At 35.8% G+C, this 27,385-nt stretch overlaps 2 protein-coding genes and 1 long non-coding RNA gene across 4 annotated transcripts in view; 1 reads left to right on the forward strand and 2 right to left on the reverse strand.

The window, feature by feature from the left end:
- Positions 1-559: 559 nt before the first annotated feature.
- LOC119190982 overlaps positions 560-27,385 on the forward strand; it is a 35,413-nt gene continuing 8,587 nt past the window's right edge. The window contains exon 1 of the long non-coding RNA XR_005113324.1: positions 560-804. This is a non-coding gene — a long non-coding RNA (uncharacterized LOC119190982). The remainder of the gene's footprint in view (positions 805-27,385) is intronic.
- On the reverse strand, positions 10,144-11,863 carry LOC115453183. The gene is made up of 3 exons (XM_030181856.2): positions 11,727-11,863; positions 10,882-10,999; positions 10,144-10,303 (listed from the first exon to the last, which is right to left on the reverse strand). Exons 1-3 carry the CDS (start codon positions 11,818-11,820, stop codon positions 10,180-10,182), a joined length of 336 nt encoding a protein of 111 aa, XP_030037716.2. The 5' UTR covers positions 11,821-11,863; the 3' UTR covers positions 10,144-10,179.
- Positions 21,362-25,533, reverse strand: LOC115453182. 2 transcript variants are annotated; one of them, XM_037444647.1, is made up of 6 exons: positions 25,336-25,533; positions 24,573-24,727; positions 24,166-24,256; positions 23,381-23,527; positions 22,659-22,778; positions 21,362-21,608 (listed from the first exon to the last, which is right to left on the reverse strand). In XM_037444647.1, the coding sequence occupies exons 1-6, from the start codon at positions 25,336-25,338 to the stop codon at positions 21,378-21,380; spliced, it is 747 nt and encodes a 248-aa protein (XP_037300544.1). In that variant the 5' UTR covers positions 25,339-25,533; the 3' UTR covers positions 21,362-21,377. The 2 variants fall into 2 exon arrangements, with proteins under 2 accessions (XP_037300544.1, XP_030037714.2); XM_030181854.2 differs by having other exon boundaries at positions 25,276-25,532.

A 27,385-nucleotide genomic window follows, 5' to 3' on the forward strand; every position in this document is an offset into this window, starting at 1 on the left:
TGTATGGTAGTAAACCATCAGCCATCGATCCTGCAGCTGTGGTAAGATCATCAGTTATTTATTTTATGGAATAATTTAATAGTTTGAAGATATTCAACCTTACAATGTTGAATGAAGGAATGGGATTAATTTGCTTTAGTAATTACAACGTAGCTGTCATATATTTGTTTTTAAATTATAGGTATCTATAATATTAATATCATCGCATTTTAGAATGAAATGATATACAATATTATAAACAGATTACAGGCTTCAATTAAATTGTTTGATATTTGGGCTAAAAACCCGCTGTAGAAAAATCTTAGTTTTTATACTAAAAAGTTCAAGAAAGACTTCATAAAAATGTTCAACGAAGATATAAACGTGCTATTAAATACGTTGACATTTAAATCTCATAAATTTCGGCTAATGGGTTCGCAAACTATCGTGTTTTTGAATGTAGGGCCAATTAAAAATAGCCTCAGATGTTCCCACATATGACACGATCCGTTGAAGAAAAATCCAATAGAATGATGTGACACTTCGTCGAGCCGCTCGCCTCCAGTCCGACCCACAACTTTTCGCGCGCTAGTCGACACCTACGCGCTGCCCTCACGCTAAACAATAACTTTTACTCAGAAAAAATATAATCTATGATATAAAAAATAAAATATTGTTTATACCAGTGACATCTATTCGATTTTTAAAAAGTGACTCGTTCCAAATATGATATTGACATTTGGTTGTTTTCGTGTTAATGACATTTCATTTTGGCGGCAAATGAAGACGGGTTTCACTGATGACGTTCTCGCACATTTCCCTCAGGTGTGTTTTAGTCAATAGCTTCTATTTTCTTTAAATATCATTAATCAAAGGACACATGAATTTTCAGGCAAATTACTCTAAGTTTAAAACCGACGTGGAGAAGTGTCATTTGGTAGAATAAATTGCTTTGTCCCATTTAAAGACCTATCGGTAAATAAAATTGATATGGAAACATCACAGAGACTCCGCACAGTTTTTATTGATTTTAACAAATGGTATTGCGGAACGTTTGTGGCATGTAAAGTGGCCAGTAATTTGTTTTTTTTTTGTATGTAATAAGAGTCAGGCACGTCAGATTTGATTAGTGAGCGCAATGGAGCGCACGTGGCCGCTGTTTGGACACAAACAAGTGATTCTATTTTAGTTTTGACGTTTCGTAACAAATGTCCCTTTGGGCCGGTGTTATGATAAATTGACGTTCCGATACACGATGTACGCTATGTTGTTTTATGTGTCTTTTTGTGGTTTTCGATTTGGACGTGACGGTTTCCTACTTTTTTGATGTAAGTTTTATTTATCATTGACATTGTTTCTTCAGCAATTTTGTTCAAGGTTGAATGATTTTAGGTTTTAGTTGACGATACTACAGTTTTTCCAATTGTTCGTTATTTAATAACTGCCATATAAAATGTATAATTACAACAATAAATATGTGAAAATATGAACAGTAATAAATCAATGAGACAGATAGCATTTGCCGAGTGAGCGACAGGCGTTATGACTCGCGTACAATTAGGGATGTAACATTTGGTTAATGACCGAGGCGCACTAAAATATAGATTGTCGTTTGTTACCGCAAATGCAAAATTAGTTCACGAAGCAATTTGTTACGATAGTTAACGTTTGACGTAAATTAGACTCAAAGCTTTGAGTTTGAAATCGCAATTGGTGAGTTTAGAGTGTGGGATCGGACCGGCAAAAGCTAAAATAAAAAAAAAATGTGTAATTGTAAATATAGTTAGGTATTGTAACTTTGACTTTATTGGGGACCAATACCTCAGTCTGTCCCGTGACCACGAAGGCTGTAAAGTTTTAGAAACATCGAGAGGAAATTATGATATTAAAATCGCGATAAAATCTGCAAAATTTATTTTAATTTGAATAAGTTTCTTGTGTGGGTATGTGGTGTCGAAGTTATTAAATATAAACATATAAATTAATGTTGACTGTTAATTAGCTCTTCGGGTTTCAAATCCAATACAGCTGCGTAATTTTCTAATTGGACTTGTACCATTTTACGTTTAATAAGTTTATGTAAGCTCAAATTAAGTAAATTTAAAAAAAATTAAAGCAGTGTATGTAACATAGTTATGAATTATATAATGACGCTGGCTCATTAGTATACGGTCCAATGCAATTTTTACACTTGTAAAAATTTGATTAAAAATTTTCATGCTGGTAAAATTTTGAAGACGAAGATGAAGAAGAATTCATCGTTCCCCTTCATTCAGGTACCTTTCGTGATTATTGGATTTTTTTACTGAAAAAGATTTAGAATTGTGTGATATATATACTTCGATCAGTTGTATTGTTAATCGACGTCTATATAATTCAATTTGCACATTAAAAAATAACATAGAACCTTGCAATAGTGATCGAACGATATATACTACGGCTCCATTCACATGCAAGCTTTTTCTCGAAATAAAAGTCCTACTTTACACTTTTCCTAAATAAAAACTAACTTATAAGTTTATCCCAGTTGCTTTATATATAAATATATCCCTTGAGGTGTTTATTACTTAACGTATAACAAATATCCAAACAACTTATAAACATTTAAAATATTACAACAACATCATTTATAATATTCACATGATTACACGCGGTTCGTTTTAAAAAAACTTGCCATTTTGATTTATAAAAATCATTTCCATTTTTAAAAAAGGAATACATTCACCACATAGGCATTCTTCTATTATAGTCTTAAACAAACACCGTATTGAAAGACAATACTATGAAAACGCAAAGGGCGCCCGAAGGCAGAGTGTGGGCAACATAGTTTTCTTAAGCATTGCTTATCTCACAGTCAACTAAAGTTAAATTGTATTTCAATATTAACCAATCACAGCGCCCTTATGCCTTCGCATTACGACGGTGGTCATGCTGAAAGCACTGAGAAACAATTTTATTATCACATCATTGTTAGCTAAGCTAAGAAACGTTTGTGAACACGGCCTTAGCCAGACATCTTTTTGTAGACAGCTTTAGGTGTTTAAAAGTGCTTATTTTGCGATAGCTTCATAAAAATCGCGAAAAATACTCGATAACGGGTGAAGTGTCGCCATTCACACGCGGATAAGCGAAACGTCAGTAATTTTGAACAAAAGCGTTCGTTCAATATACGTTTGTTACCCATTGTCACTATGAGTGATGAGCGCTTTACATTTTTTTCAAACTGGGTTAGAGGTCATGGAAAAAGAATCTAATTCGGCAGTAATAAGTTCATAAATTGAATAAAAGGTCTGGTGAATTAGTAGTGTATGTTAGTTATGATTTTCATAGCAATGATTTTTTTTTTGGCCAAATATATTTCTATAGATCTGCGTATGTAGGAATAGTAGACTGCGGCCGTGCTGCGGCGAAACCGTTCTTCAGTAATATAATTATACTAATTAGTAGGTTAAATTTAATTGGTTGCGGGCGGTTTTAATAGTTTGTAGGTCTTGTGAGAGTCCAGTCAGGTAGGCATTGTCTAATCCGCCGTCAAGCAGTTTTGCTCGAGTAGTTGTTAGTTATTTCGAATTTTACATTTTGTCTTTTAAATTCCAAAAGCTTTGTATTACTTAGTAATTCAAAGATTGATATAGTATTACTGTTGCTTATGAGAAATCGTAACGCATATTCAGGTTTATAAAAAATGAGTCAATTAAAAATATATTTTATCATTTAGGAATAAAGCTTAAAGTTTCTTTTATCTTATGATCATTTAAAAACTCTCAGCCTCAAAACAGACTTTACTGTACACGTATCTAATTCACTAATATCTGAAGTATTTATTCCACTATGCCTTAAATTCTGTTGTTGACATATATCACAACACATTGTTGTTGTTGTTTTTACAACACTTGTTCGGACAAAAACAAGCATGCGTCTGGACGCATAGCCTGCCCTACTCCGCGCCACCAAGTGTTGCTCGTTAACGCCAAGTACGCTCATTAATGGGTGGTTAGAAAAATGAAAGGCAACGCGATACGACACGATTAATCGTATTGATATCATCTTGGTAGAAAAATATAATAGAAATAAAGAAATGTGTGTATTGCATGGCGATATTTGTTAAGTATGTGTGTGGGAATTTTAAAAGTTTGAATTTAACAGGTAATTGCTTGACTTACGTGCAAAATTTAAATTGGATGCATTTGTAAGCCAGCGATAGCATATTTGGGAGTAAAACAGACTGTCGAGACGAATATCTTTAAGTTCAAAACCCAAGGGCACACATCTCAGACATTTCTAAAGTTTATATGTATTCTTTGTGACTTATTATATTTGCTTTAACGGTGTAGGCAAACGTCGTGAGGAAATCTACATACCTAAGAACCCTAAGAAGTTTTCTATAAGAATTTTGAGGGTATGTAAAGTTTTAAATGGACTTTAGGCCATCGTGGTGGACTAAGGTATAAATCCTATTTGTATCAGAGACGGCCCGTGCTCAGCAGTGTGTCAGGTAATGTAATAATAACCCTGAATCATTATACAGGGTCTTTTTGACATTAATTTCCAAACATACTTATCTTCTTTAAAATAACATTTTATAATAATTTACTCGAACCGTGGGTGTAAAATAAATAAAAGTAATTTGAATTTTGAGTACCGTAATGACATTACTTCTAAATTAAGGAATTCATTACAATATACATATACACAAAGGCGACCAAAATTATTTGTTCTTTCATATAGAAATATACTCACGATGACACCATATTCGCACTAAACTACTAAATGGTCATAAAATTAAAAAAGTAAAATTGACAGGATCGGGATTTTCGGTGATAATATTCGGTTATTCATAGATGATTTTTGGTACAATATGAGCAATGCTAATGACGAATATGTGGTTTTATTTATTGCGTCGCCCGCGTGATTTAGTTTTCCGCGACAAAAGTAAAAACTATATACTTTTTGGAAATAAAATTTAGCCTATGTACTTATCTTAAGGTTTAAGGTTACTTAGTACATTCTTTTAAATAGTTTCAGTGGTTTAACCGTGAAAACGTAACATACGGGCAGACAGACAGATTTTCGAATGTATATTATAAATATGTATTATTAAAATTCGCGATAAAATCCTGAAAAATAGTTTTATTTCAATGTCTAACAATGGCGTGAACATAAAAAATCATTAAAAGTATGGATTACTTGAATTTCCAGAAATTCATACTCACTTATACGATTAATCGTATTGTATTTAAAAATCGTCTCTATCCCTCTTTTAGTTTTATCAGCATCGTTTTGTGAATGTGTTGTATACTGAATTTAATTAACATTCGTTCGGGTCGTTTACGCGTTGATGCGCTGTTTTTAGGTCAATGTTAAGGGCGTATAATGAAAGTAATTGTCACACGAGTTGAAATGGCAGTCACAGAAAAAAACTATATCATGCTTTTATCCCTGGAGAAGTAGGCAGAGAAGTAACCAGGATACTCATTACTCGCCGTGTGAGTTCCATCCCAAGATAAGATAGGGCATGACTCTATGGGGCACAAATTATAGACTCCGATATTGAGGAGAAAAACCCAATATTTGAGACTTTAAGAGATTCGAAACTGGCATATCAGAGCGGGGGCAAACCACGCATGCAATACGATTACGCGACCGAAACACTCACTGATCGAGGTAAATTCGCCCTGTAGACAAATTTGTCTCCACCGTAGTTGGGTCAGCTGGACCGGAATACAACCATTAAAGTGATGCTGGTGCGTTTCAAGTTTGTCAAATAACGAAACAAGCCTTCTCTTTTTCTAATTCTGCTGTTTTGCTTTAATAAGGGCTTTTACATTGGCAGAAATTGTGTGTGATTGTTATGTGCGGCGGAGGCCATCTTGATTTCAAGTGTCCGATTATCTTGTATACTTATGCTATAAAAAATATTTTTCTATGTTTTAAGAAGTTTAAATAATATATTTTCTTTGTTTTTTATAATATTATTTTCATAATAATAGATCCAAATACTCTACAAGTATTGATGTTAGTAGCTAGACAAGCTTTATCTAAGGATTTATGGCTGAGTTAGTTTGACACTAGACTGGCTGTCTAGCTAAATTTAACCGGGCCACCTTTATGCTAAGGTCTGTATACTTTAAATTTTGCACAAAGGGTCTATCTTTTACATTATTAAAGAGTACACAGTTAATATGATTTAGTTAATAATATTATTATAATTATTTATTTAATTTCTAACAATATTTTCTCCATATTGCACATTGCAGTCACGCCAAACAGCAACTCCCAGTTTCCAATTTATGTTTACCGTATATTTTATGAATAACCGCCTATTGCCTAACGCTTCGTGCATGGCACGCTATTGCTAAAAAAAGTAATATTTTTGTCGATATGGCAGGCAATATGTCAGGCCATTGTCTATGTTATGGCCCGAACATGCATGACCCATCTAGATAAAGCCAACGCAGCGTGATGTGCGCCGACAAACTGCCTGTTCCCACAAATTTACTGTGCCGACGCTACGGGGGTTTGACAGGGTTGCATTCGGTTAAAGGTCGTACTACGTTTAAGCGAGGTTTAAGCAATCACGACAAGCTGCTAATATTGAAGCTTGAGAGACTTGCTGCGAGTTCTGTGTGTAGAACTATTTTAATAGTAGTTAGTGTCAACGTATGTGGAAGTTCTTGATTAATATATTGCTGAGAAAAGGGGTCTGAACTTAGCTTTTTTTAGTTCATGTTTTGTGATTTTGTGTGCGTGGCATTTGATATGTAGAATATTTAAAAAAATCTGTCTGTAATTGGGATCTAAGTTTACCCCCAAAAACGTTTTATTAGAGTTATGCAGTAGTCGTGATAGTAATAAACAATGTTACTGATGCATTTATAATATTACCTTTACTGGCGTTTACATCCATGACTAACAGTTTAGGACTTTGCGCTAATGCAATTTTCATAATAGTTTCTTTCTTTGCAACCAATTGGAACCTTCAGTCAAACCTAAATAGTCACTGACAACGATGGTTGTCACAATAAAGTAATTACTTGATATGGGAATTTGGGTAGTTACTACCACTTTGCCAAGTATTAGAGTGCAAACACTATTTTTCCAGTTAAAATATCAAAAGAATTGTGCCGATATGGCGATAAGATTACCCTATCACATTATGGGACGAAATACACAGACAGCAAAAGTGGGTGTACTAGTTGCGCCTCAGCTTCGGAGAAAATGCGTGAAGTATCAAAAAACTCAGGTATTATTTGTCATAATACCTACCTCTTATAAAAATTCTAAAAGTATTTTATGAAATGTATTCATATTATTCTTCCTAACGCTAAATAATTTTAGAACAAATTAACAAAACAAGGATAGGGTTGCAAATTTGAACTAGATCTTTTGATATCCAAAGTTAGGGTTTAACTGCTGATTATGAACGGTCGTGGACCACCAGGCGAACGGGTTACTCGTCTCGTCCAATTGTATAAAAAACAGGCACTTATAATTAGGTAAATGACTTGTTCGTCACATTAAAAGTTTTAAAAAAAATATATTTTCACATTTACGAATATTTTATTTTTCACATTACGTCCCTGGTGCAGAGGTAATGGAGAAACGCGGTCGACCTACCCATGGGGTGCAGGAAATGCTTGCATGATTATTATTTTAAATTTAATTATTTTTTTCACCTGCGCGTGGTGAGACTTGGGTAACGTAATTAATATTAATTACTTGGCGTTTTGTGTAACTAAGTAAAATCTTTATGACCTTGGCTGATGTCGTAGGTCGATGTCGATCTACTATGGTTAACAGTCAAAGAAATAATGGCTTATCGACTAACTAAACCAAATATAATAAAATATAGAAATATCCTTTTTTAAAAAAGTGAGAAGGCTTTTGATGTTGGTACAACTACAAAGCAAATGGTAATCATATGAGTGGTATTTACATCAGCCATGATACGGTTAACGAGTAAAATTAAACCTTATTTATATGGAGAAATGTTTTTTCCGCGCACGTACGAAAGAAAGGACATAAGAAAGTTGCCCCGTATATACGCAATGGCGATGCTATTTTCGCCCTTATTCACAGGCAATACTTCCCTGGTCCAATCGTATATAAGTCCTTAACAGATATTAAAAAATATATATGATAAGTACTTCCACTTTCGAATACAATGCCATATTGTCGTGGTCGTAGTGGTTCGTAATTGGCTAAAGTGTTTTTTGCATGACAATTGCCTGCATCTAAACAGTGTGATGAAAAATCTCCTGACGATATAATCGCTATAATTTATCCACCTAGCCGCCATCTACAAATGATCTTAATTGCTTATTTCGATCTTCAAAATATACCAATCAGAACCTTTGTTTTCAACATGCTTACAATGAGTTATTTTGATTGGTATCGGAATCGGATTGAGGATTGAGATTGGGATAGTTCATTGAAAACGGTAAATGAGTATTTACATTAACACTGACCTCAAACTAAAACACGATTCTTCCTTACTAAGAATTCAAACCTGAACCAAATTCCCTATCAACTCCTCTTCTCTTTTTTAATGCTTTGAATGACGAGACGAGCTTGTCGTTCGCCTAATGGTAAGCTATACGACCGCTCATAAACAGAAACACCATCTAACACCTTGAATTACAAAGTATTGTTTGTATGCGCTCGCCATCCTGAGACATGAGATCTTAAGTCTTGTTATATCCATTTACACTGCCTACAATTCTCTGACCAACTATCCCAAGGTTAATTTATTAATATATTATGGAAATACAAAGAGTCCTCCTACCGTTCGACAAATGTTACTAAACTTCGTCCCGTTTTGGATCTGCTCCAATGTTGTGTACGCCTCGTGCTGTAATAGCTATAAAGATAACCTGGTGATATATGGACGATTATCATTACGACAATGACTATGGTGGATGGGTAGAGTTGGTTGCGATAACTGTGTGGCAGATATTATCTTTATTAAATCTGCACTTGAATTAAGGGAATGAATATTCATTTAGCGAGGTTTAGATTAACAAGAAACCTTGCAGAAGTCGACTACCGCAAGCAAATTTTATAATGTATACAATTATGGCGAGTTAATTTTTGAAGGTTACAAGTACTTGTGGAAAGTTTTGTGTGTTGAAATAAAACCGACTTTAAACTTTCCTGTCTTCACACCTACTACAACTCCTATAAGCCAGGATCAGCAGTGGCACGCATTCTATGACACCGAGCGGTGAAGCTCTGCGAGTCTCAGGGAACACTAATTTGTCTTTATCCCGCAACGAAGGAAATAGAAAGATAGGGAGTTAGAAATATTAATTGTCCAATTCCATAGCAAAGCGGGAGACACAATAATGAACTATGGAGGTATTTAAAGTGTACACGCATCTGGAAGTTCTTGCTAGTCTAACTTAGTATTAGAGGATTCAAACGGAGGTTATTGAGCCCTGACACTGTCTAGAAAGGACGCGTCAAGTGCTTCTTGTGACGAAAAACAAGTCTCTTTTTATAACTACTACATAGAAACACACACACTTTACCGTTTCATGTCGGTATAGACTTAAATAATATATGTATATAGCTCTAAACACTTGTCTGTTTTACGCACACTAACACAGTTTTTATATATGTGCGCACGAGTAATTGGTTGTATACTTTGGTAGAAGGAAAGATCGTATAATGTGATCCTTTATTTATTATATTATACCTGCTGAGCCTGTTTTTGGAATGTATAGTCAGGTGGTATAAAAGTATTGCAAAGAATTAGATTAGTACTTTGTAAAAATAGGTGATAGTAGGAAGATAGCTTTGAAGTTGCGCGTGTTTTTAACAATATAATAAGTAGCTGTTGTTAAAGTTTTGTGTTCCAAGTATAACGATATAACTCATATCAAAAACATTTAAAGGAACAGACTTGTGTGTTGACTGTGGTACAGTCGGCGACAAAAATTGCTGAACCAATCAAAAAAATTAAATGGTACCTACCTATATAAAACGGTGTGTCTATACGAAAAAAAAACAAAATAAATTACAATTAATTTATACAAATAAAAATAAATATTATTTAACTAATTAGCCTCTAAAGATTTCTAGTTTTGAATTTGTTGAGCAATTTCTGTGGCTGACTTTTTAGAGTGTAGTAGTGGCAAAGTATTTTGTATAAATAAATAAAAATCAAATTTAAAACCTTTATTGAAATGTAAGCTAAGTCTATTCGTCAGAATTTTCTACAGCACATTTCACTTGGAGACAACAATCAGGATAAGATTTTTCTTTGTCTACGAATTCGTAGCAGCTCGGGTTGTTGTTGTAGTCGAAAGCCACAGGTGCACACCTAAAAACAACGTTTAAATTAACTTGAAAGGAGTTCTATAAACAAGTACGAGACTAATCTATCAAAAGATACCTTGTTAGTCTAACTGTCTATAAATTGAGGGACATAACTTTAAATGATTCATTGTATCCCTTAAAATAGCGTGAAGCCATATCAGTTTATTTCGCTCTACAGATAAGTCTAAAGCAAGGATATTATTCCCATAATTTTTGCTTATTATCTATATATATAAAAATGAATCCCTATTGCCCTTGGTCACGCCATCACGCGTGAACGGCTGGACCGATTTCACATTTTTTTTTTGTTATGTTTGTTATTGTCAGTAGAAGGTTCTTATGAAAGAAAAAATTCAAAAAATTGCGCGGAAAATTAGAAAATTTAAGAAAACTTAACGACAATTTTAGTTTTACATAACTGTCAGTGGTTTGAAATAACTATCAGCGATCGACAGAATGCGTGCGTGCATACATAGTTATAAGACAGGACAACGTCTGTCGAGTCAGCTAGTAAGAGATAAAAAATGTAAAAAGATATCTTGTGTAACGTCCCACGGATACAAATACAAGAACACAACTTACGAGTATATAGAGACGTAAGATGCTTCGCAGTTGTATTGTTTACAGTCGGCCGAATAAACTGATGAATTGAAAGGAATGACCACATCTAATTCCGGAACGTAACATCCTTCCAGATTCTCTGAAAAGTAAAGATATTGAGATATTCATCATTCATTCATCATACATAACCAAAAGGATCAAGTACAGAAGTTTGATAAATTAGTCGTAAAAATATTATCAGATTCATTGTGAATAATTGTTTGTGAATGAAGTTCAGTAGAAGAACGAAAGTCACCAAAGTTGCTCATCGGATTAGCAAGCTGAAGTGGCAGTGGGCACGGCACATAGCAAGCAATAGCAAATCTAATGGCAGATAGGGCAAGAAGGTTCTGAAGTGGACGCCACGAACTGGCAAGCGCAGCGTCGGACGTCTACCTACGAGGTGGACAGATGACCTAATAAAAGTCGCAGGAGGTGGCTGGATGCGGGCCGCTTCCGATAGGTCGATCTGGAAATCTTTGGGGGAGGCCCATGTTCAGTACTGGACATTCTGCGGCTGCTGATGATAATGATGATTTGTGAATGTTCGACGACCAAGAATTTCAGTATCAAATGTGTTGTGCTCATTTCACACTAGACTAATAGGGAACTTGAAAACCCGCCATAGCGACGCGCGTAAGTGTGTCGCGTTCTGGGATCAGCCTGTATATAAAGGGTTCAAACAGGACGGCATAATTGTGTCGACATCTCTCCTCAGGCTACATTCTATTGGCTCCACTCCACTTACCGTTAGGCACAGTGGAGTCAATTTGGCGTGCTCGCATAAAAAAAAACTTAGGGAAATATTTCAATTATGTATTACTTACGGAATTTTTCCGGTTTTGGTTGGGGCGGAAGTAGAGACACAGCCGCTGACGCCACCGCGATACAGACGCAAAATAATACTGCCTTGGAAAGCATGATGATAGCTACTAAAGTTCACTAGAGGTACCACCACGGAAGAAATTATTTATAGGTGTCGGCCATAGCATCTGTGTAAAGGAAGAATTCAAAAATATGTTTACAAATGCTTCGCAAATATGTGGTTAGTGCTGTCACGTTGGCTTATAAAAGAATAAAACATTTGTGTAAAGAAATAACCGCGGAAATATATTATGGCGTGTAGTTATTGTGATTATATATAAGTAATACCGTTTGGTCATGGCATCGTGCGATTAAAAATAATTTACTCGATATAAAATTATTGGGTTTAATTACCTACACGGCTAAGGCATTGCAGCAAATATTACCCAAAATAATTCAGTGTCTACATATATTATGTATATACATCGCAGTTTCACAAAAATAGACAAACGCCATTGTCACTGCATATGATCTAACATCTATTAAAAAATAAACCACTAGATGGATCATTTACCTTTTCACGCCGCTGCTGACGGTACCTGTTTAATCATCTTAATGCCGCTCTAATTAAGATTGGAAGAATGGCATGTTCCTTTGCCACATTTGAAGCGTACGCCCTGCGCAAGATCTTTATGTTAAAAACTGTTTTTAATTACATAGGATCGTTTGAATGTCTCGTTCATTCATAGCGCAGTCATTACCGCGGAAAACTCATGCTGTTAAGTGATTTCCCTGAGGTGTGCGGGTATTTCATGTCAGTCGAACTGAACTAGTACACATCAAAAATATATGTACTGGTGAACATAGCACATGTCTTGAGGTATGAACTAGTTCTTGAAATGGTTTGTAAGTATAATATGATAGGTCATTCTTATATTATATAAGGATCTTTTGTTGGAATGATAAGTGTAATTTTAGTTTGATATCATTTCTTTTCTGGGTTTCGTGGAATCAAAAGTTCCTCATAGTTCGTGGTATGATTGTGTAGGTAGGTACATAAAAACTAAGTTAAAGACAAAAGTAAGGAATGCTGATGTAAATAAGATTAGGTTCATCAAACATAATTTTCCTTCCTATCCTTAAATTTTAATGGTTACAGTTACTAATCGAGAAGTGAACTAGATCATTTTATTCAATTCATGATTCTATGCGAATCGGATAGCTCGCGAACTACAAACACTAAACTAGGATGTTTTATCATACAATATTGTCACGTGTAAAACCTTTTAAAAAAATTATTAAGCGGAATCTAAAAGAACGTACGTTATATTCTTTAAATATAACGTATGATATGTACCGTACATAATAATTAAGACATCTTATGTCTTCTTGTGAAGTTGTATGTAGTAATAAATGTTCAGAATTTTAAGGGAATCCTGGAGCTGTTGTCGATAGTAATTGTAAAGGACTGTTTTTTTTCTATAGACAAAATTGGTTACAATGTGGCCAAACAACGAAATTGCTTAAGGTGTAAGTGATGAATCAACTTACCATTACAGTACCATTGTTAATTACCAATAAACATCCATCTTCATTTAGCGGCGATAGCCTAGTTTGGTGTGGAACAGACTGCCGAGACGAATGTCCGCAGGTTCAAATCCCAAGGGCACACACCTCTGACTTTTCTAAAATCATGTGTGTATTCTTTGTGAATTTATCGTTCGCTTTAACGGTGAAGGAAAACATCGTGAGGAAACCTGTACATCTGAGGAATTCTCTATAGGAATTTCGAAGGTGTGTAAAGTCTACCAATCCGCACTAGGCCAGCGTGGTGGACTAAGGCCTAATCCCTCTCAGTAGTAGAGGAGGCCCGTGCTCAGGAGTGGGCAAGTATATAATACAGGGCTGATATTATTATTATTATTATATCCATCTTCAATGCACTATCCCAAACTCAATCTTTAATCCGATTCCGAGAATTAACCGTGTCAAGCGTGTCATAAATGCTTTGATCTGATTGGTAAATTTTCGAGTTAGATCGAAAAAAGTGATTGAGATCGTTTATTGAAAATCGCGGTTAGTCGTTGACGATCTACGATTATTAAATTGTAGGATATTAAAATATGCTCTTTCTCTTCCCTAATCCTTTTCTAAAGTAAGCAATGTAGTATTTTCGGCAGTGTAGATCACTTGCAGCCGTTAGTAATGTTGGTGGCGTGAATCGCGTGCGTGGTACGAAATCACTCAAAGGTACCTGCTTCGAATCCCAGGACACGCAAACTGGTATTCGCTTTTCTGCTTAATATCAATCCGGAGTCTGGAATTTGTGCCAGATGTGGTGATAGGCGCGTTCCTTATCAGATCATGAGACGTAACAAACTTGGCGTAAAGTTGGAAAATTGCAACTCTGCCTACCCCTTCAAGGATGAGGTGTGATGAGTGTGTTGTGATGTTCAGTAGACCGGACTATTGTAAAAATCAATATTGGCTGCAGTTCGTAACTGGCATGGCTAACTGTCAATTAACTTTGTTTTAGAGTTGTTAGTGTGCCAATTTGCGGGTTCCCTATTGTAAATTAAAGCAATCTTCTAATAAATGTAATTGGCCAATTTGTTATAAATAGAGAACTGTAGTTCTCTTACGTACTAGATTACAAACATATCCATTGTTCCTTTTTGTTACGTCTTTATTAATTAGCATCTCTATTTTGGAATGAATTACGATCGATCTTTTAAAGAGTGGATTCGCCAGATGCAAAACAACACTGTATTCATAACCAGTAAAGCGTAGAATAATCTAGAATTCTAGACTGAAATAATCTAACAACGAAACGTGAAGTTAGACAATCTCCAAGTTACATTTAACAGTAATTTATCAGAGTACTCCATGGAGGGAAAAAATGTTCGCTCTTTATTTTAATGGTATCGTCATTCGAAAGTTTCGAGGTTAGTAGGTGACGTGGTTTTGTCTTTTTGTGTGTGTTTTTACAAATGGCGGGATATTTCATTTTTCTAAGTTATAACTTTGTTTTCTCGTTGATCAGTGACAGTGGTAATGGCGAGGTTCTGAATGTGAAGAAAGTTTTTGAGGAATATAAGTTTTGTGTTAAGGATTTAGATGGGATTTAACTTATCATGTGAAGGGACGATAAAGAATTCTAATTGCCCTTCTATCTACCATTTTGGGGAAAACTGTTACCTCTAGTATAAAAATCATTACCTATTTTTTTGTCTGTTAATTAGCAATTATGAAGGTATCTGAAAGCCAAGCCATATAGTGTTAATGTAGTGACTCACGTTGTGCTAGCGTGGTGAATAAGGGTCTCATACTTCCAACAAATATACGAGGCTCCTGTCCAACAGTGGGGCGCTATAACACAGTACTGAAATTATTATAATGCTTAAGGTTTAAGAAACATTTTCGTTTTACGCTAAGAGTCGGTTTAATTAATCAATCTCATTATTCAATAAGATCTCAAGTAGGCATTATGAGTCTAACTTATACACTTGTTATAGTATTAAGAGGTGTTAAGAATTGCTTCAATAGCTGACAAAAACATCATCTGTTCCTAGTTTAAACCTTATTAAGAAGCAAAATGGCGGGTTTTGACTTACAGCTGATTGACTAAATATTGTTTTTATAAGTAAGACTGTAAATGTATTGAACTATTTAATAAACAATGTTTAGATAACAATTTAAGAGTTTGTTCTTAACTCAGTCGGCGCTGTTTAATGAACACAACTTAACTGAAAATACGTCATATGCTGTGACTTATAATATAATTTAAGATATGGTTGATATCTGTTTATAAAGTAGCGATGACTTTAAGATGCTAACATTAATTTGACGGCGTCTCAGCTGAATCGCACTTAAGAGCTCAACTGAGTTGTATCTTATATCTATTAATTTATCAAACTTTGGTTACGAAAATTCTAGATGAACAGTCTTGATACTGATGTACAAAGTATACAAAAGATGGCATCAAAGAGACTGTCTTTACCGTAAATTTTTCGGAAAGAGCCAATAAAGATCCTTCTCTTAATTAAAATTCCCTAAAGCGCAGTGCCGGCGCAGGTGGTGTACTGCGTTTACATTCTATTACTATCGGAGAATGGCTTTGGACAAAATGTCTATGAGAAAGTCGATTGATTGCGAATACAAATGTTTGATGGTGACTTCATTTATTCATTTAAGAATATTGAATAAAGTTCCAAAAAATCGTCTGATAATTCCTTATGGTTTTAATTATGTATTTATTTAAGTATATTCAGTAATGGTTTATAAAACCAGCTGATAAATTCGCTAAATTCACAAACGGACAGACGGTGTGATATATACAGACCTCTTAGAGGGACGTAACGCCCTTCACCCTCCGGCCCTAACCTCGGGCCCTCCGAACTTGCTAATTTACATCATAATTTTCCGATAGCATTTTGCTGCAGTCATTTGCAATGGTAATGAGATGATCGATATGGCCCCGAGGTGAGTGAAAAAAAGTTAATGTGAGGTTTTTTTATTGCAGATAGGTTAATAGTGTTGTTGGTTAGAGGGTATTGATTTCTTTTCCCGATACTGCATAGTGGAGCGTACCTCAGTACAATTCGTGTGTTGGTAAAATACAAAATTGCCAATCGCTCACGTCTGTAGTCAGAGAGGTACTTTACGCGGTTTGCCTCGTTTATAAGTGGGATATTTATTTATTTATTATAAGTTCTCCAAAAAAGATAACACATAAATCAATTACCGTTTAACATAAAAATAAAATATGAAACAATATGCATCTTACATATTAGGTTGTTTATAGATAATCATGACATATGCCTAGCTAATTGCAATATGGCCAAAAAAAAATATTTTTAAAAACTTAAAGAAAAAAAAAATTGCAATCTGGACAAATTAAAATGTATTTTTTTATATAAAAAAATATATTTTTACAAATAAAAAAAACACAATTATTTTGACCTGAGCGCAGAAACCAGGATCTCCAGTTCCACAGATTACTCTGTCACGAGATCAAAGGGGCATAATATCTCAAAACAACCCTTTGTACGTCAAATAACAAAGCAACCTCGCAAATGTTGAAATGTTTGTACTAGAATGGGATTCAGTTATCGCGGCACGTTAAATCATATATCACGTTGGCTGACCATTTCCGACCGTTACAATGCATCGTTCTCTTCCTACTGTGGGATAAGGCCCGTCGCACACTAGTCGCGTAGCCTTATTATGCCTTGGATTATTATATATTATTATACATTATTTTGGATGACTCGTACTGAATGACCGGTTATAAACAAGTGGACAGTTCGATGAGATGAAGAATACATCACAGGAATTGTAATGTCAATATTCACTAATTATGTGAAGGTAGATTTCAGTTTGTACGAAATTAAATTTTCTCTCCATGCGACAGAACTTGTTTTAGTGTGTGCTAGACTTTACGCGTAGGGTTGCCAGATTATAGTAAATTCACTAGATTAATTAATTATTACACGGTCATGATTTCACGTCATAAATAGCATTGAATAATTGCTGAGCGTTATTTGGCGAATTGTTTGGCAATGGAAATACTATTCACTATACAGAGCCAGTGTTTAGATAGTCCGTTTGAGTATTGTTTAGATACGGTCGTCTTATTAATTCCTGTCGCCAAGCTGCTGTTTGCAAGCGCAGTTGTGCACAGATGTCAAACATTGCGGCCTATGTAACAACTTAGCTCTGTGAGGTTTAAGTCATTACATCTAATACAAAGCATGGAACGCATTGCAGTATTATATTTTAATATTACCGTTGCGCGCCCGCGTGACAAAGATTTTCTGGTATAAAAGTCTAGCTATATTTTTTCTGGTATAAAGCCTATTTGTCACCTTACCAGAGTCTCAACCTCCGTATAAAATTTCATCAAAATCGGTTCAGCATGAAAGCATACCAGACAAACAGAACTACCTTCGCATTTATAATAACCATACGGTTGGCGGATAGTGTCGCAATACATTTACTCACAAAATTGTACAAAGACAGTTAACTCTGACAACCCTATTCGCTGCGTCCGTCCGCTGGGCCCGGAGTCCCCACATCCGCGCAGTTCATATCAGCATAGTTGTTGACAGGTGGCAGTACGAACAATCATCCAGTCGTAACTGTTAAATGTATGTGTGCTTCATGTAGAAAACATTTTGGTCATACAATAATAACTACCCTCTTTACCCTTACGAGGGGACAGTGGGGAATTAAATATTTTTCCTGCCAGTAGACAGAAGGAGCATTGATACGTTTGAAATGTAGTGCTGGTGCAAGACGTTAAGAACACTGTCTACTGCACATTGAACTAGTCTATCCTAAAAAAGCTGCATCTCGAACAAAGACTTCCTGCGATTTGCTTACACAGCAACTTAAAGTACTTTGGACATATCACCAGACACGAGCTAGACGATCTGAAAAAACTGATCATGGTCGGGAAGTTAAAGAGAAAAGATCACGAGCCACGAGGTCGAACGCCAAAAGATGGGTTGATGTTGATCAGGTTTACAAAATGGTAAAGGTCTCCATTAATGCAGCACTTTATCAGGCAGATGACCGAAGCCGATGAATACACATCATCACATCATCATCAAAATAAATGAGAGTCACGATCTTCATAAACGAGGGACCGACTGGACCCTTTTTTATATGCAGTAAAGATGTCATTTACTTTTTAATAATCAGCCGTCTATCTGATGTCAAACAGTATCACCGGCTAGGGAACCTAAGACTTTCAAATTGTTTTCTTAATACCCTTCCACTGGATTAAGGCAATAAATAATGAAGTGATAAGTACAGAAGATAAAGAAAAAAAAATATGCATCTGTATTACAACTGTATTTAGCTTATTAAGCGGCGATAGCCTAGTTGGGTGTGGAACGGACTGCCAACACGAATGTCCGCAGGTTCAAATCCCAAGGGCATACACCTCTGACTTTTCTAAAAATCATGTGTGTATTCTTTGTGAATTTATCATTCGCTTTGACGGTGAAAGAAAACATCGTGAGGAAACCTGCCCATCTGAAGTTCTCTATAGGAATTTCGAAGGTGTATGAAGTCTACCAATCCGCACTAGGCCAGGCGTGGCTAGGCGTGGTGGACTAAGGCCTAATCCCTCTCAGTAGTAGAGGAGGCCCGTGCTTAGCAGTGGGCAAGTACATAATACAGGGCTGATATTATTATTATATTATTATTAATAGCTTGTGCCAAGTAAATTATATTCTAGGAAAATAATTTACATTACGAACCACGCAGTTCTTAAGACGCATCATAATCCAAAACTTTAATCTCAGTAATAAAACCAGTTTCGCTCTTTACTGTCCATATAAAAATCGAGATTTGGCGAAAATAAAGCGTCTATAAAACATAAAGGCCAGTTCACACCGACCGCGACTGCGTTATCGCGTATATCAAATCCTCGGTGACTATTAAATGTCCGCGCGTTAGGACCATGGGGGGAGGGAGCAACCAGGAGCGCCTGCAGAGAGAACCTTAGAGCCTATAGAAATAGTTGCTGCTTAAGGTTTTGCAATTATTGATAAAAACTATGTTAAAATGTTAGTGTGAAATAGACCAACAACAGTCACTTTTTGGGAATGTCTTTCTGGACGGACGGAGGCTAGGACTTAATGCAAGCTATTACTTAGTTAGCCTATATTTTTGTTTATTATTTATTTTTGAAATTCCTATAGGAAATTTTCTAATTTCAAGTTTAATTATTTCTGATAGTGTCAATATAAGCAATATGAACAATGTAAACATTATATTATAAAAATCAGAGCTCTCGAACCTACTATAAACTAACTCAGAAACAACTCAAACTCAACTCGACGGATTGCCCCACTAGCCTACCGCTGCCCTTTAAGATTTGTAACTATAAACAAAAATCAGTTCACCAAAAAAAAACATACCACCTGCGCTCGGAAATCTTATTTTAAGGGCTTTGGTGAAATATATGGGTCTCACTACGTCTCTGTAATCTGTGATAAGGTTGAATTTTTACCCGGGCCGGGTCTCAGGAGACGGCGCGCCGCGGCCGCCACGTAAATCTCCTAAGATTATTGTGCGAACACGTATTAACTTCCTCTACAGGTAATTGATTTGTGATGTGGATTTTGTTATTGCTCTGAGGTTTGTAGTTGGTACTGACATAATGTGAAGAGAAACTTGTTTGAGTGAAATAAAAACAACTTTTCCAGTTTTAGCATTGCACTTCGCTGGAGGTAGCATATATTTTATATTCACCTAGATAGTGACCACTGTACACAAGGTGTTAAAACCCACCAGAATAGCCCACGTAAGTGTGTCGCGTTCCGGGATCATTCTGTGTATATCCAGTTCCAACAGGCCGGCATAATTGTGTCAACTGCTGAGGGGTAACCATCACTCGTCAGCCAACATTCTATTGGACCCAAATCCACTTACCATCAAGTGCATAGAAAATCGTCAATAAATCTTATTGCTGTATTATTTATGTTATTAGTTAATTTTGTAACAAATAGCATCTTTCCTTATCTCTAAGTGTTGGCCCGCATAATATTTTTCCTCACTACGCCCTACCTCCATAATTTATCCATCGATCAGACGCTTCATTACGCTGTAACGACGGTATATTAGCTAATGGTGTTCCATGAACCTCTTTAACCCTTGATATGAGGCTGATAAGGTCTATGGTACGGTTGATGTTTGAGAACTAGATGTGGCTGCGAGGCGAGCATGGTTTAAAAGGGTATTGCGGCGTAGTTGTGTTTTTAATAGTTTTTGGCCAGACGGTGTAGAAGAAAAGAGTGACATATTCTTTGTACAGGGAAGGTGTGTTGGGCACGCTTTGTCACTAAGAGAAAGGGAAAATAATGGACTAGCTTTAAATATTGCCTAGCTAAGGGCCATACAATTACCTCGACTTCAAAAACTGACAGGTAATTTTGTAGATTCTAGCAGTTATTAATTGTGGCTATGGTAGAAACTTACACAGCATCTGATAAAGAAATTCTTGTTAAACAAAGTATCGGTCAGCGAAAGATATTATGCTTTTACATTTGCCGGTGTTTTTATTCCAATTGAATCACGAGACGAGTATGCCGCACGCCTCATGTTATACCGGCCAGTTTAACCCTAACATATAAATGCGACTCCCAAAATAAAACAAGCCGCTTCCATACTCTATACATCTCGAACCTCACCGGAAGGCCGGACCGTGTCGGACCGGGGCCCGCGCCCCACGCACGTACCGTTTGAATATTTAACTATTGCTGATTCATGGCGGTACACATTACCTGAAATATGAGCCTTGCTTCAGTCCGAATGTAGCAATAACTTCTGTGAAGAGCCACTACTGATGTTTATTGTTTTTGGGCGCGTAATTATGGACGAGATGTATTGGCACCCTTAAATTGTGTGTGTTGTGTGGTAGAGTGCACTTTGCCTTATTGCAGGCTATTTACTTCTTCGGGTACGTACCGATATATAGTTAATATTTTTATATTATACGTTACTCTTAGCATTGGTGGATTTATTTTTCCCTGGACTGCATAGAAATTTCAGGAGCAAAAACTAACTTTAATTACCTGAGAATAGAATTTATAACTAATATGGCAGCCACTGACTAAGCCAGGAAGAGAAAAGGGAAGACTGAATATTATAATAACAATACATTAAGGCTGTTTATTATTAACAATGCCGAGCCAAGTGGCGGGGCAGGTGTCTTTAAACGCGGGGCTGGAATGCGCCAGATGGATATCCAACAGCTCAGCGATGGGTAGAAACCTGGCAGCCAGCGCCTTCAGCATCTCGATCACTTGGGGACCCACCATCTGAGGTTTGGTGGACAGGACATCCAAAGTCCTGGATCGTATCGCGAAGTTCACAATGTTGCGAAGGTGATACTGAAAAAGTTCAAAAGGATTATTGGACACCAGTGGCGAAGGGTGAAAATTTTCAAAAGGTAACCCGAGGAAATATTTTTTTCTACAGTTAACATGTAATACGCTGTTCACAATAAATTAAAATCAATAAAATATTATAATACATAATGATTTCCTTCTAACATAAACATTATTTCTAAACTCTAAATTTAATAAATAATCACATATTTTAAACATAGGTACTTATTTAAAAGAGCCCTACAAAAATTAATAACCCACACTATACACAAATACTAATATTATACATTCTAAATTATTAAAGAATTTCGCGCCAATGGCCCAACATTAAGCCGCAAATTCTCGGGTTACCCTGAAGTACACATACACGCACGCACACAATTATTTTTACGTCACTTCCAAAAGATTAGACAAAGACACCGCGCTGCGTGTGAAGGAGACAACAATATCGCGAGGGAAGCTATGCGCGGCCGGGTTCACTTCGAACACTATAAGGCGCGGGCACGGCGCGCGAGTTACGATTTAACGAATTGATAATAATATGAACTATATACCGTAATCGTTGAAATATTGATTTAATGAAATAAGTATAGGATGACTTCTTTGAATATACTATTATTATATAATTATATTTTTCATTTATTATTTTAAGTTAATTTACAAAAGGTAACCCGGTAGGAATGGGCTTGTATGGACGCTTCGCCACTGTTGGACACTAATCAGTGAGAACGTTGAGTTGATTCGGCGAGATCGTATTTTTTGATTACAGATTGTGCAATCGAAATTCCAGTGTAACTGCTAAGATGTATCTACAATTGGATTAGGTAATTCAGTATAGCATTAAGTTTACTTTAGTACATTAAAGGACAAAAATCATTACTACTAAACCAGAAACTAGGAGAAATTTTGGTCCATAATCCATATGAAAAAAATATACGCTGGTTATATTTCTTGGTAATAGGATCAAACCTGCAGACTTCAGTTCCGCACCCAGTTTAACGTCTACTACATTAATATAATGTCGGAATGAAGGAGAACCTGCTCCTTACTAACCTGGATAAGTAAAGCCACTCCAAGATGTACGGGTTTGATTTCCATTCCCTTCAGCTTCCTCACGAGAATTCTCGGTGTCAGATCGTCCAGGTTACCCAATTGTGCTAGTATTCTGGGAGCCTATATAATAATATATTCATCAGTATTTAAAGTGTGTAAATTGTAGTAGGATATATTTTATATCCGCCCGGATAGCGACACTTGTACAGAAGGTAATAGAACCCGCCATAATAGCCCATGGAAGTGTGTCGCGATTCGGGATCAGCCTGTGGATATCTGGTTCAAATAGGCCGGCATAATTGTGTCCCTGATTAGTCGACATTCGCTTCATTCGATAAGTAGAATGGGATACATTTGTACCCCATTCTACTTATCGTAAGGTGCAGCGGAGTCACTTAGCCTTGCACGGAAAAAAAAGCATGGGTCTCCCCCAAAGATTTCCAGATCGACCTAATGGAAGCGGTCCGCATTCAGCGACCTCCTGTGAATTTTATTAGGTCATCGGTCCACCTCGTTGTAATGTGTGTTTTCTTTGATAATAATCCCTCGTTATAACTGTGAAGGAAACTTGTGAGGACCTACCTAAGAATTCTCCAAAAGAATTTTGAAGGTATATGACAAACCGCATTACTTTGCTGCGGTGAATCAATCCTTAACCCCTGTCAGTAGTACAGAAGACCCAGCAGTAAGGCTGTATATACAGGTTTAGAATTATTACTTACGGTAAAGACAATGTCGTAAATCCTGGCGCACGCATGGAAGACCTGGATATCTGCCATCTGATCGTGCATGTCGCGGCTTTCGACTGACATGTAGTATCGATGCGCGGTGTCGATGCGGCTCGTGCTGCTGGTGTTGCGGGGCAGGTCCTAGTGTAGTAAAAATTGTATTGACTGGTTGGCGATAATTATGCGATTGATATACTAATATAATAATACGAGTCTTGTATTATACTGTCCACCACGCTGGCTTAGGGATTGGGAGACTTCACATACCTAGGATTTTTTATGGAGAATTCTCAGGTGTTGGTTTCCTCACGATGTTTTCCGTAACCATTAAAGCGAGTTATAATTAACTATCAATACACTTGTAATTTCGAAAAGTCAGAGGTATGTACCTTGGTTTTGAACCTGCGGATTTCGGCTCTGCAGACTTTTCCATTCGCAATTAAACTATCACCGTATCATGCTATTGATATATGCTAAAATAGGGGTAACTCAAGATATCCAAATTAATTAGAAAGGCTGTATGTTTATGATACAGCTACGTTGCTAAAATAGAGGTTGAATTTACGTGAAGAGAATACGACGAATAAAGTTCGAGAAAAGAGCTGGTTTTTAATAGATTTCTGTCATATAGATATTAGAAGAGTACTTTTTACAAATACGTTTTAAGAGACATCTTAGTTTTATTCTTTGAATAAATAAAAAAAAAAAACAATAAAATTAACCTCCATCACTTTTGCCATTACTTTTATTTCTCTTATTGAATCGTATAATGTTGATACCTTCGCAATGTCGATGAGCTTCATGACGAGCGAGGAGTAGATCTTGCGGCTGATGGCGTCGGTGCGCCGCGACCGGTAGTTATCCACCTCGCTGGAATTTATAACCCGACATGTTTGTGCTTGCTGGCTCTATGTAAGTTAAATTTGCTAAAAGAGGCGATATTTTTTTTTGAAAATAATAATGTCAAGTTTCTATGACGTAAGAAAAGATGAGACTTAAAAGTTGGATTTCATTAATTATGTAAATATACACTGATTTGCTATTTTTAGACGCAATTATATTTCTAACTAAAACGTGTGCACATGTCTTAATTATCAAATTCAGTGTAAGACATGTTGTATTTAAGAAACTTTATATAATATGAATTTAAACAACATAAACCGTGCTTACTAAATGTATTAATTACCGTTTAACAATATACTTGATGATGAGCGACATGGTGCGGTTCAGGTACACCTGGTTCTCCTTCTTCAGATCGAAGAGTATCTCCTCATCGAACTTTGAGTCTTGTAACGCTTCCACTATCGCCTTCGCTAGCCGACGGTTATCTTGGAAATATCTCTGAGGAATCAAGTACAATATAGAGTTTGTGGGGAATTTAGAATTAAGAATATTCTATCCTCCTTGGATTGTTAATTTCTCGCGTGGTGTGTTTCGTTTGCTGCAGTTAACAATCTGACCAGTCATTTTACATTGGCCAGTGTGGGTGTCCTAATGGCTTAAATTCCCTCATAGTAAAAGAATAGGAGTGGTTTTTGTTCTAAAGAGTTGTAGATACTATCGTTTAGTTCTTTTTAAGTTCGACCTACAATTACAAAATGGCATTTTTATTTTCACATCCACAGAAGTGGAATAGTTACATTTGCTCACATTGGCTATGAAACTGTATGAACTGAAAATTAAAACTACAACAAAAAGAACGTATAAATTCGCCACAAGTCCAATTTAATTTTCTTGCCTAAAATGAATTTAAAAAACAATTTTAGCCGCCTCGACACCATTCTCATTCGCGTATGCATACAAAATACATTTAAATATTCGCCAATTCTCGCAATGTTTAAAATTCAAAAATAGAATAAAATTTGGTGTAAAATAAAATAGGCGCGTACCTCCTGAGCGCTCTGGCTGTACGATGCATGCGCGAATGCGAAAAAGAATAAAAATCCGACCATTTTAAAACACTCGCGTATTTTTATTCCTACATCGGAGTATTATCCGCGAATTCGCGTATTATTCTCCACTGCTGTTTGAGGGTTGTGTTTGTTGAAAATAAATTAAAATGCAACAGAGATTGGTATGAACGCGCTGAATACGTTAACTGAAACAATAAAAATTGTATTGTTATATGTTTGAGTTATTTTATTGTTTATTTATTACTGTATAATTTGGAATGGGTTTGTTGTGGACTGCAATGGTTTTATTTATTGCAGATTTATAAAATTTGGTCTTTGGCTATCAATAGTCGAATTTCTTTTGTTGTAAATATCATCATTAATTTTTATTTAAATATTCCAATTATGTATGTCTCCACGATTTAAGCAGTGGAGGCCCTAAGGCATCCTAGGAAAGCATTCTACGACAGGTAATTAGAGTATGTACATTGTACAGGTTGCAGCTTCCCTATCGAATTACAACGGGATGATCTGGGTTCTTAAAGCGTTTTGACGTACAATGTTTCCATTTTATGATATGGTAAAATCTTTGTATTCCATTTTACCAAAATTACGCGAAAGGAGTATGGAATTTGACACAGTTAATGCTTATATACAGGAGCGTAGAAAGTTTATATAATATGCAGTAGAAATACATTAAATTATTTAAAAAGAAATACTTTACACACGACCTCGTGTGACACACAGGTTCATACTCTTTTGTTTGTGGTTAAAATTTGTGGTCAAATTAGAGTAGAGATTAACATTATTAGTCTATTCACAGTCTTACTAAATGTCACACATAATCATAATTTAAAACATTTATATTATATTAAATATATAGCTTTTGTTTGCGGCTTTGCTCGCGTGAAAAAGGTTTTCCAAGATATATATTCTTCTGCGATAAAAGTAGCCTATAGAACTCAGGAGTAATGTAGCTATTAGTGAAAAATCAAAATCGGTTTAGTCATTCCTGAGGTTAGCGCGTTCAAACAAACAAACTCATCAGCTTTATATATATTAGCATAGATACATGAATCTATAAATTAATACCTGAAGAGAAAACATTGCACTGTTTTATGTACAAAAAAATTTTTTTTTAATGATTGAGATTTTATAATGAATATGATCAATAACAAAGAAAATTAAAGCTTATTTACTTTTCAATTATCTTTATTATTGGTGCAAATGATTTTTAAACTTATTATTTATAAAACAAAGTTGTTTGTTTACATTCAGCGGTTCCCCTGAAACTGTAGCCATCGGTGTAGCTATAAACAGTAGTGTCACGTGGTGTTGGACCATAAATCGGGCCCAATGGTCGTCCGTGTACGAAATCCAATAAATTTTTACGTGCGCTGTAAAGTTTCCAATTGAAGTCCTGTACTTCTGGCATTGGTTGTAAATCTACGCGCGGCCGTGAGGCGATCTCGCCGAATAAAATATGAAATGCTTTGGATGCACACTTTCTGGACGGCTCGCTGGATTTTATTTGGCGCATTGAATGACAGGATTTGTGTTTGTGATGACTACGCTATAGTTTACTATGCTTAAATTGTATATGGATATTAGTCGCAACTTTGCCTGTGTTAGTAATTTTTGGTAAAATTAAGAATAATAACAGCCTTGTATTACAGTGGCGAAAATGAAGTTTTCTGAAAGGTAACCCGATACAATATATAGATACTAATAAGCGCAAATAGTTTTAATGATAATAAGATTTTACATAAATTATGGAAGGGAAGCCGGTAGGAATCAGGTTTTCGCCACTGCAGTATTATGTACTGCTCACAGCTGGGCACTGGCCTCCTCTACTACTGAAAGGTACCTTCATCTACTACATATAAATTTTTCCAGTATGTAGATACATATTAAAAATTACTGTTTGTCATTCAGGAACATTTTAGTGTTTTGTAATTTTTATTTTTAATAATTGCAACTAATTTTTGTCATAAATATTTTCGAGGAAAGCTGTGGGCAAATTAATATTAGTCTGAACTTAGGTTTCAATAGAGCGGTTAAGTTTATGTTTGATAATTGATTTTCTTAAATATATTTAAACTGTAAT

The sequence above is a fragment of the Manduca sexta genome, chromosome 28 (assembly GCF_014839805.1).
Source record: "Manduca sexta isolate Smith_Timp_Sample1 chromosome 28, JHU_Msex_v1.0, whole genome shotgun sequence".
Taxonomy (NCBI): Eukaryota; Metazoa; Arthropoda; class Insecta; order Lepidoptera; family Sphingidae; genus Manduca; species Manduca sexta.

Excerpts from the sequence above, each read along its gene's own strand:
- LOC115453183 (XM_030181856.2), bottom strand. The coding sequence starts at position 11,820 with ATGCTTTCCAAGGCAGTATTATTTTGCGTCTGTATCGCGGTGGCGTCA. Across the intron at positions 11,000-11,726 it reads ACCAAAACCGGAAAAATTCC|AGAATCTGGAAGGATGTTAC; the intron begins GTAAGTAATACA and ends TTTACTTTTCAG. Across the intron at positions 10,304-10,881 it reads TCTTACGTCTCTATATACTC|GTGTGCACCTGTGGCTTTCG; the intron begins GTAAGTTGTGTT and ends CGTTGTTTTTAG.
- LOC115453182 (XM_030181854.2), bottom strand. The coding sequence starts at position 25,338 with ATGGTCGGATTTTTATTCTTTTTCGCATTCGCGCATGCATCGTACAGC. Across the intron at positions 22,779-23,380 it reads TTTACGACATTGTCTTTACC|GCTCCCAGAATACTAGCACA; the intron begins GTAAGTAATAAT and ends ATTATTATATAG. Across the intron at positions 21,609-22,658 it reads GAGTGGCTTTACTTATCCAG|TATCACCTTCGCAACATTGT; the intron begins GTTAGTAAGGAG and ends GAACTTTTTCAG.